The sequence below is a fragment of the Salmo trutta genome, unplaced genomic scaffold (genome assembly GCF_901001165.1).
Source record: "Salmo trutta unplaced genomic scaffold, fSalTru1.1, whole genome shotgun sequence".
Taxonomy (NCBI): Eukaryota; Metazoa; Chordata; class Actinopteri; order Salmoniformes; family Salmonidae; genus Salmo; species Salmo trutta.
Window position 1 is genome coordinate 285,794 of NW_021823423.1, and position 11,623 is coordinate 297,416.

Consider the following 11,623-nt stretch of genomic DNA (forward strand, 5'->3'; position numbering starts at 1 on the left):
GGCCAAGTCCACAGACATTATATGTATCGTACATATGTTGTAATAACTCTATTTGTATGGCACAGCCAGTAGAGAAGTGAAGCAGGACGGGACTGGACTGGACTGGACTGGACTGGACAGACAGACAGACAGACAGACAGACAGACAGACAGACAGACAGACAGACAGACAGACAGACAGACAGACAGACAGACAGACAGACAGACAGATGGATGGATAGAGTCTACCTTTCTTTGCCTTCTTCTGTAGCTTCAGAGTGTCTAAAGACTTCTTCTTGATCTCACTCCGAACTTTCTTGTACTCTGTGGGGGGGAAATGGGGTCAACAGCGTGTCAGGAAACCCTAAAGCTGAGCACAGTCAGTGGATATTACAACATTTGTGGAGGTGGTAAAAGGTGAAGTAGCTGACTGGTATACATGTTATTCTGTCGTTTATCAGCCATTTAATAAACAGCTATAACTCATTGGTTCACTATTGTGCCAAATAGTGAGCTCATATGTGACTGACCCTGTCTTGTTGGTTTTGACGCGTGTTTTACTAAATTGTACAATAAAACAAAATTCGGGTCAAAGAGGAAAAGAAAATAAGCTAAACCCTACACAGAGAGTGAATGTTGACTGTGGTGTGCAGAGGTATAATATATGTATATATATATATATATATATATATATATATATATATATATATATATATATATAAACTATTTCAGCCACACCCGTTGCTGACAGGTGTATAAAATCGAGCACACAGCCACGTAATCTCCATAGACAAACATTGGCAGTAGAATGGCCTTACTGAAGAGCTCAGTGACTTTCAACGTGATAGGATGCCACCTTTCCAACAAATCAGTTCATCAAATTTCTGCCCTGCTAGAGCTGCTCCGGGTCAACTGTAAGTGCTGTTACTGTGATGTGGAAATGTCTAGGTGCGACAACGGCTCAGCCGCGAAGTGGTAGGCCACACAAGCTCACAGGACGGGATCGCCGAGTGCTGATGTTCGTAAAACTTTGTGACTAGCTTGTTCCAACTTCGTGGCAACAATTTGGGGAAGGCCCTTTCCTGTTTCAGCATGACAATGCCGTACAGAAATGGTTTATTGAGATTGGTGTGGAAGAACTTGACTGGCCTGCACAGAGCACTGACCTCAACCCCATCGAACACCTTTGGGATTAATTGGAACGCAGACTGTGAGCCAGGCCTAATCGCCCAACATCAGTACCCGACCTCACTAATTCTCTTGTGGCTGAATGGAAGCAAATCCTCGCAGCAATGTTCCAACATCTAGTGGAAAGCCTTCCCAGAAGAGTGGAGGCTGTTATAGCAGCAAAGGGGGGGACCAACTCCATTTTAATGGTCATGATTTTGGAATGAGATGTTCGACTAGCAGGTGTCCACATACTTTTGTTCATGTAGTGTATATTACACTGGCTTGTAGTGTATGGTTATATTATTATACAGTTGAAGTCGGAAGTTTACATACACTTAGGTTGGAGTCATTAAAACTCGTTTTTCAACCACGCCACAAATTTCTTGTAAACAAACTATAGTTTTGGCAAGTCGGTTAGGACATCTACTTTGTGCATGACACAAGTAATTTTTCCAACAATTGTTTACAGACAGATTATTTCATTTATAATTCACCGTATCACAATTCCAGTGGGTCAGAAGTTTGAAGGTACCACATTCATCTGTACAAACAATAGTACGCAAGTATAAACACCATGGGACCATGCAGCCGTCATACCGTTCAGGAAGGAGACGCGTTCTCTCTTCTAGAGATTAACGTACTTTGGTGTGAAAAGTGCAAATCAATCCCAGAACAGAAAAGGACCTTGTGAAGATGCTGGAGGAAACAGGTACAAAAGTATCTATATCCACAGTAAAACGAGCCCTATATCAACATAACCTGAAAGGCCACTCAGCAAGGAAGAAGCCACTGCTCCAAAACCGCCATAAAAAAGCCAGACTACGGTTTGCAACTGCACATGGGGAAAAGATCGTACTTTTTGGAGAAATGTCCTCTGGTCTGATGAAACAAAAATAGAACTGTTTGGCCATAGTGACCATCGTTATGTTTGGAGGAAAAAGGGGGAGGCTTGCAAGCCGAAGAACACCATCCCAACCGTGAAGTACGGGGGTGGCAGCATCATGTGCGGGGGTGCTTTTCTGCAGGAGGGACTGGTACACTTCACAAAATAGATGAGGAAGGAAATTATGTGCATATATTAAAGCAACATCTCAAGACATCAGTCAGGAGGTTAAAGCTTGGTCGCAAATGGGTCTTCCAAATGGACAATGACCTCAAGCATACGTCCAAAGTTGTGGCAAAATGGCTTAAGGACAACAAAGTCAAGGTATTGGAGTGGCCATCACAAAGCCCTGACCTCAATCCCATAGAAAATTTGTGGGCAGAACTGAAAAAGCGTGTGCGAGCAAGGAGGCCTACAAACCTGACTCAGTTACACCAGCTCTGTCAGGTGGAATGGGCCAAAATTTACCCAATTTATTGTGGGAAGCTTGCGGAAGGCTACCCGAAACATTTGACCCAAGTTAAACAATTTAAAGGCAATGCTACCAAATACTAATTGAGTGTATGTAAACTTCTGACCCACTGGGAATGTGATGAAAGAAATAAAAGCTGAAATAAATCATTCTTTATACTATTATTCTGACATTTCACATTGTTAAAATAAAGTGGTGATCCTAACTGACCTAAGACAGGGAATTTTTACTAAGATTAAATGTCAGGAATTGTGAAAAACTGAGTTTAAATGTATTTGGCTAAAGTGTATGTAAACTTCTGACTTCAACTGTGTATATATATATATATATATATACACCCCCCTCTCTCTCTATACTCTCTGTTATGATGATACCTTTAGCATGGTCCTTATCCAGAGTGTTGGTTCCTCTCTATATTATTATATATCTATATGTTATGATGATACCTTTAGCATGGTCCTTATCCAGAGTGTTGGTTCCTCTCTATATTATTACATATCTATATGTTATGATGATACCTTTAGCATGGTCCTTATCCAGAGTGTTGGTTCCTCTCTATATTATTATATATCTATATGTTATGATGGTACCTTTAGCATGGTCCTTATCCAGAGTGTTGGTTCCTCTCTATATTATTACATATCTATATGTTATGATGGTACCTTTAGCATGGTCCTTATCCAGAGTGTTGGTTCCTCTCTATATTATTATATATCTATATGTTATGATGGTACATTTAGCATGGTCCTTATCCAGAGTGTTGGTTCCTCTCTATATTATTATATATCTATATGTTATGATGATACCTTTAGCACGGTCCTTATCCAGAGTGTTGGTTCCTCTCTATATTATTATATATCTATATGTTATGATGATACCTTTAGCACGGTCCTTATCCAGAGTGTTAGTTCCTCTCTATATTATTATATATCTATATGTTATGATGGTACCTTTAGCATGGTCCTTATCCAGAGTGTTGGTTCCTCTCTATATTATTATATATCTATATGTTATGATGGTACCTTTAGCATGGTCCTTATCCAGAGTGTTGGTTCCTCTCTATATTATTATATATCTATATGTTATGATGGTACCTTTAGCATGGTCCTTATCCAGAGTGTTGGTTCCTCTCTATATTATTATATATCTATATGTTATGATGGTACCTTTAGCATGGTCCTTATCCAGAGTGTTGGTTCCTCTCTATATTATTATATATCTATATGTTATGATGGTACCTTTAGCATGGTCCTTATCCAGAGTGTTGGTTCCTCTCTATATTATTATGTATCTATATGTTATGATGGTACCTTTAGCATGGTCCTTATCCAGAGTGTTGGTTCCTCTCTATATTATTATATATCTATATGTTATGATGGTACCTTTAGCATGGTCCTTATCCAGAGTGTTGGTTCCTCTCTATATTATTATATATCTATATGTTATGATGGTACCTTTAGCATGGTCCTTATCCAGAGTGTTGGTTCCTCTCTATATTATTATATATCTATATGTTATGATGGTACCTTTAGCATGGTCCTTATCCAGAGTGTTGGTTCCTCTCTATATTATTATATATCTATATGTTATGATGGTACCTTTAGCATGGTCCTTATCCAGAGTGTTGGTTCCTCTCTATATTATTATATATCTATATGTTATGATGATACCTTTAGCACGGTCCTTATCCAGAGTGTTAGTTCCTCTCTATATTATTATATATCTATATGTTATGATGGTACCTTTAGCATGGTCCTTATCCAGAGTGTTGGTTCCTCTCTATATTATTATATATCTATATGTTATGATGGTACCTTTAGCATGGTCCTTATCCAGAGTGTTGGTTCCTCTCTATATTATTATATATCTATATGTTATGATGGTACCTTTAGCATGGTCCTTATCCAGAGTGTTGGTTCCTCTCTATATTATTATATATCTATATGTTATGATGGTACCTTTAGCATGGTCCTTATCCAGAGCGTTGGTTCCTCTCTATATTATTATATATCTATATGTTATGATGGTACCTTTAGCATGGTCCTTATCCAGAGTGTTGGTTCCTCTCTATATTATTATATATCTATATGTTATGATGGTACCTTTAGCATGGTCCTTATCCAGAGTGTTGGTTCCTCTCTATATTATTATATATCTATATGTTATGATGGTACCTTTAGCATGGTCCTTATCCAGAGTGTTGGTTCCTCTCTATATTATTATATATCTATATGTTATGATGGTACCTTTAGCATGGTCCTTATCCAGAGTGTTGGTTCCTCTCTATATTATTATATATCTATATGTTATGATGGTACCTTTAGCATGGTCCTTATCCAGAGTGTTGGTTCCTCTCTATATTATTATATATCTATATGTTATGATGGTACCTTTAGCATGGTCCTTATCCAGAGTGTTGGTTCCTCTCTATATTATTACATATCTATATGTTATGATGATACCTTTAGCATGGTCCTTATCCAGAGTGTTAGTTCCTCTCTATATTATTATATATCTATATGTTATGATGGTACCTTTAGCATGGTCCTTATCCAGAGTGTTGGTTCCTCTCTATATTATTATATATCTATATGTTATGATGGTACCTTTAGCATGGTCCTTATCCAGAGCGTTGGTTCCTCTCTATATTATTATATATCTATATGTTACGATGGTACCTTTAGCATGGTCCTTATCCAGAGTGTTGGTTCCTCTCTATATTATTATGTATCTATATGTTATGATGGTACCTTTAGCATGGTCCTTATCCAGAGTGTTGGTTCCTCTCTATATTATTATATATCTATATGTTACGATGGTACCTTTAGCATGGTCCTTATCCAGAGTGTTGGTTCCTCTCTATATTATTATATATCTATATGTTATGATGGTACCTTTAGCATGGTCCTTATCCAGAGTGTTGGTTCCTCTCTATATTATTATATATCTATATGTTATGATGGTACCTTTAGCATGGTCCTTATCCAGAGTGTTGGTTCCTCTCTATATTATTATATATCTATATGTTATGATGGTACCTTTAGCATGGTCCTTATCCAGAGTGTTGGTTCCTCTCTATATTATTATATATCTATATGTTATGATGGTACCTTTAGCATGGTCCTTATCCAGAGTGTTGGTTCCTCTCTATATTATTATATATCTATATGTTATGATGGTACCTTTAGCATGGTCCTTATCCAGAGTGTTAGTTCCTCTCTATATTATTATATATCTATATGTTATGATGGTACCTTTAGCATGGTCCTTATCCAGAGTGTTAGTTCCTCTCTATATTATTATATATCTATATGTTATGATGGTACCTTTAGCATGGTCCTTATCCAGAGTGTTGGTTCCTCTCTATATTATTATATATCTATATGTTATGATGGTACCTTTAGCATGGTCCTTATCCAGAGTGTTGGTTCCTCTCTATATTATTATATATCTATATGTTATGATGGTACCTTTAGCATGGTCCTTATCCAGAGCGTTGGTTCCTCTCTATATTATTATATATCTATATGTTATGATGGTACCTTTAGCATGGTCCTTATCCAGAGTGTTGGTTCCTCTCTATATTATTATATATCTATATGTTATGATGGTACCTTTAGCATGGTCCTTATCCAGAGTGTTAGTTCCTCTCTTCCACTCCTCCATCTGATCCTGTAGAGGGTTGATCATGCAGTCCATGAAAGCCCTGCAGGTCACAGCAATCACAAAGGTGAGAAACATTAGAAATCCTGTATTGTTTATTAGGATCTCTCCTAGCCCACCAAAAGGCTAGTCTTTCAGTAGAGAGGGGCATAGTGGTGATGAGGCGGCGGGGCATAGTGGTGATGAGGTGGCGGGGTATAGTGGTGATGAGGGGGCGGGGCATAGTGGTGATGAGGTGGCGGGGTATATCGGTGATGTGGGGGCGGGGCATAGTGGTGATGAGGGGGCGGGCATAGTGGTGATGAGGTGGCGGGGCATAGTGGTGATGAGGGGGCGGGGCATAGTGGTGATATGGGGGCGAGGCATAGTGGTGATGGGGGCGGGCATAGTGGTGATGAGGGGGCGTGGCATAGTGGTGATGAGGGGGCGGGGCATAGCGGTGATGTGGGGGCGGGGCATAGTGGTGATGAGGGGGCGGGGCATAGCGGTGATGTGGGGGCGGGGTATAGTGGTGATGAGGGGGCAGGGCATAGTGGTGATGTGGGGGCGGGGCATAGTGGTGATGAGGGGGCGGGGCATAGCGGTGATGTGGGCAGGGCATAGCGGTGATGTGGGGGCAGGGCATAGCGGTGATGAGGGGGCGGGGCATGCGGTGATGTGGGGTCCCCGGCGGGGGGCCATATCGATGATGAGGGGGCGGGGCGGGCATAGAGGGTGTGAGGGGGGGGCATATGGTGATGAGGGGGGCGGGGCCGGAGCGGTGATGAGGGGGGCGGGGCATAGTGGTGATGAGGGCTGGGGAGAGCAATGATGGGCAGGAATAGTGGTGGTGAGTGGGGGAGCATAGGTTGCTGAGGGGGGCGGGGCCATAGCGGTGATGAGTGGGCGGGGCAGAGCAATGATTGGGGCGGGCATAGTGGTGAGAGGGGGAGGGCAGAGGCGGTGATGGGGGTCGGGTCTGGGGTAGTGGTGATGAGGGGGCAGGGCATAACAGGGATGGGGAGGGCATAGCGTTGGTGAGGGGGCGGGGAATAGCGGTTGTGGAGGGGGTGGGTGGGGCATAGCGGTTGGTGACCTGGTGTGTTGTTTGTTCATTATGTGTGTATGTGGTGTGTGTGTGTGTGTGTCTGTCTGTGTGTCTTTGGTGTGTGTGTGTGTGTGTGTGTGTGTGTGTGTGTGTGTGTGTGTGTGTGTGTGTGTGTGTGTGTGTGTGTGTGTGTGAGTGTGTGTGTGTAGCTAGGCTTGACCACAGGCACCTAGGTTTACTACTGCACACTGTCACAGCCATGGAGACGCAAGAAGAATTTCTCCAAAATGCCTTGAAGAAATTAGAGATCTCCCTGTGTGACTGTGTGTGTGTCGTGGACCAGTCATGCCCCTGAGACAGTGGAATGCTGGGAAAGAGTAGAATCGGCTGAGCTGGGTGACATTCTACAGATTCATCAGTAATGTCTCACTTTAACGACACTGTTACACACACACACACACACACACACACACACACACACACACACACACACATACACACACACACACACACACACACACACACACACGCACACACACACACACGCACACACGCGCACACACGCACACACACAAACACTTCTTAATTTCGTTCAAAGTGACATGTACTACAAATCAATGGTAAATGATGGTCTAGTAGTGTGGTTGTAAATGAGAACATCCTTACATTGAAAAGTCTCTGAGCTTGGCCTCGATACTTCTGTGTCTCATACACATCCTGGTTAGAGCTGAACCAATGTCCCTGGTGCCTCCTGTAACACACAAACAATACATCCTGGTTAGAGCTGAACCAATGTCCCTGGTGCCTCCTGTAACACACAAACAATACATCCTGGATAGAGCTGAACCAATGTCCCTGGTGCCTCCTGTAACACACAAACAATACATCCTGGTTAGAGCTGAATCAATGTCCCTGGTGTCCCTGGTGTTATCCAAGCCTGAGACCGGGTTTGGTAATTAATGATGATAGATAAATAGGAAGTTTCTGCATGAGTGCTTTGTAAATAAACACTAGAGAATGCTGCTCTCTCCTTACATACAAAGACGCCCAACCCACTTTTTGATACAAAACACAATGGTGAGTTGTAACATCACCACCAGTAATAAACCTAAAGGCCCAATGAGGGAGGGAGGGAGAGGACAGGCCTGGAATTTCAGGATTTTAGGGGCAAGGCCATATGGCCTTCAAGAGGTGCCAGGGCACCAAGGCTATCTGCTAGGGCACCAAGGTCATCTGCCAGGGCACCAAGGCTATCCGCTAGGGAACCAAGGCTATCTGCTAGGCCACCAAGGCTATCTGCTAGCACACCAAGGCTATCTGCTAGGGTACCAAGGCTATCTGCTAGGGTACCAAGGATATTAACCAAAATAGCCAATTAAATTGTTTTGAAAACTGAAAAACGCTGTTCTGTTAAGAAAAACATAAGTATATGTAAATGTACACAAATAATGAATTAGCCTGCCTGTCAAAGAGTAGGGGGTAGACTATGGTATTGGCTATAGTTTGTCTCTGCAAATGAAACCGCTCACATTTGCAGTGCGCTTTGGAGAAATGTGTTTTCCTGCTAATTGCATAGTGGAACATTCGTGCTTGTAGCCAACTGCCGTCTGCGCATTGCTGCGCTTATAATGTGAAGATATAGACTAACAGTTTATAATGTGAAGATATTGTCTAACAGTTTATAATGTGAAGATATAGACTAATAGTTTAGAATGTGAAGATATAGTCTAATAGTTTAGAATGTGAAGATATAGACTAATAGTTTATAATGTGAAGATATAGTCTAATAGTTTAGAATGTGAAGATATAGACTAACAGTTTAGAATGTGAAGATATAGACTAATAGTTTATAATGTGAAGATCTAGACTAATAGTTTAGAATGTGAAGATATAGTCTAATAGTTTAGAATGTGAAGATATAGACTAATAGTTTAGAATGTGAAGATATAGACTAATAGTTTAGAATGTGAAGATATAGACTAATAGTTTAGAATGTGAAGATATAGACTAATAGTTTAGAATGTGAAGATATAGACTAACAGTTTAGAATGTGAAGATATAGACTAACAGTTTATAATGTGAAGATATAGACTAATAGTTTATAATGTGAAGATATAGACTAACAGTTTATAATGTGAAGATATAGTCTAATAGTTTAGAATGTGAAGATATAGACTAACAGTTTATAATGTGAAGATATAGACTAACAGTTTAGAATGTGAAGATATAGACTAATAGTTTAGAATGTGAAGATATAGACTAACAGTTTAGAATGTGAAGATATAGACTAATAGTTTAGAATGTGAAGATATAGACTAATAGTTTAGAATGTGAAGATATAGTCTAACAGTTTATAATGTGAAGATATAGTCTAATAGTTTATAATGTGAAGATATAGACTAATAGTTTAGAATGTGAAGATATAGACTAATAGTTTAGAATGTGAAGATATAGACTAACAGTTTATAATGTGAAGATATAGACTAATAGTTTAGAATGTGAAGATATAGACTAATAGTTTAGAATGTGAAGATATAGACTAACAGTTTAGAATGTGAAGATATAGTCTAATAGTGTAGAATGTGAAGATATAGACTAACAGTTTATAATGTGAAGATATAGACTAACAGTTTATAATGTGAAGATATAGACTAACAGTTTATAATGTGAAGATATAGACTAACAGTTTAGAATGTGAAAATATAGTTTAGAATGTGAAGATATAGTTTAGAATGTGAAGATATAGTCTAATAGTTTAGAATGTGAAGATATAGTTTAGAATGTGAAGATATAGACTAATAGTTTAGAATGTGAAGATATAGACTAACAGTTTAGAATGTGAAGATATAGACTAACAGTTTAGAATGTGAAGATATAGTTTAGAATGTGAAGATATAGACTAATAGTTTATAATGTGAAGATATAGACTAACAGTTTAGAATGTGAAGATATAGTCTAATAGTTTTGAATGTGAAGCTTTAGACTAATAGTTTATAATGTGAAGCTATAGACTAACAGTTTAGAATGTGAAGATATAGACTAATAGTTTATAATGTGAAGATATAGTCTAATAGTTTAGAATGTGAAGATATAGTCTAATAGTTTAGAATGTGAAGATATAGACTAATAGTTTAGAATGTGAAGATATAGACTAATAGTTTAGAATGTGAAGATATAGTCTAATAGTTTAGAATGTGAAGATATAGACTAACAGTTTAGAATGTGAAGATATAGTTTAGAATGTGAAGATATAGACTAATAGTTTAGAATGTGAAGATATAGACTAACAGTTTAGAATGTGAAGATATAGTTTAGAATGTGAAGATATAGACTAATAGTTTAGAATGTGAAGATATAGACTAACAGTTTAGAATGTGAAGATATAGACTAATAGTTTAGAATGTGAAAATATAGACTAATAGTTTAGCAACATTTTAAGCTAAATCTTCTGATCTGTTGCATCAGCCTCATTGCTTTTAAAATGTTTTTTTTTTATTTGATGTTGGCTACAGTGGTTGTATTAATTTGGGATCTATCGCATCCCACAACTGTCCCAGAGTTTGTTTGGAATATTTATTTCTCACACAGAAGGACAAGCTGACCAATAGAATGGATCAACTGTTGTACTATGGGGGATAGTAGATAGGCTAGTGCTCTTGCTGTTTGTGACTCATCTTGTTGGCTGACCTAAAAGTAAATGTGGACAGTTTCTTTGTAACATGTTTAATATGCACCTCTAAATTCGATAAGGACGCGTGCCGTTGAATCCCCGATGCGTCTTCACTAGTAGCCGAGCTGGGGCCTCACAGATCACATCACATGATAGGCATTGGCTAATAACAATTGAGATGTCTGAAAAAGTCATGTGAGTGAGAGGTGCTTTGGAGCAGGCCAATTGGCAGCTGGGAGAAGGGATTTACAATTATTATATTAAAGCACAAGTGCACAATGGCCACTATGGTGGCTGCAAGGCATGGATGTTTTTAGAGGGCATTACGGCCACACAAGGGGGCATCGAAGACCATGGCCGTCGATGCCACCGGGAATTCTGTGTTTAGCTGGGCATGTGGTCCATGTATGGGAGAGGAGAGTAGCAATGAGGTGCCACAACACGCTTGTCAAATTCCACCAGGGGTACCTAGTCTACACAAAGGCCCCTGGTCCCCCTAAACACTGGAAGACCGCCCAGGGTCCCCCTAAACACTGAAAGGTCCCAGCAGCTGTACGACCCCCGAGGCCCAGGGACTGAGCTGCAGCGGACGGACACATTGTCTCCCTCACGGGGACTTCCTCCCAGGGTATTGTTCCCTGTTCTGTTCCCCTCTCTCTGCCTCATCAACAGGACAGAGCAGCTACGACAGGACAGGGCCCCTGCTGAACTACAACACCCCATTAACTAAGGCTCTGCAGCCTAACATTACTCTAACATA

The 11,623-nt window shown here is 40.0% G+C and overlaps 1 protein-coding gene across 1 annotated transcript in view; it reads right to left on the bottom strand.

Moving 5' to 3' along the window:
- LOC115190917 (protein MTSS 1) overlaps positions 1 to 11,623 on the bottom strand; it is a 112,297-nt gene that overhangs the window by 33,847 nt on the left and 66,827 nt on the right. Inside the window, exons 4-6 of the mRNA XM_029748952.1 lie at positions 7,860 to 7,944; positions 6,118 to 6,209; positions 228 to 302 (exon numbers count right to left, since the gene is read on the bottom strand). Of these exons, the coding sequence (XP_029604812.1) occupies positions 228 to 302; positions 6,118 to 6,209; positions 7,860 to 7,944 (252 nt within the window). The remainder of the gene's footprint in view (positions 1 to 227; positions 303 to 6,117; positions 6,210 to 7,859; positions 7,945 to 11,623) is intronic.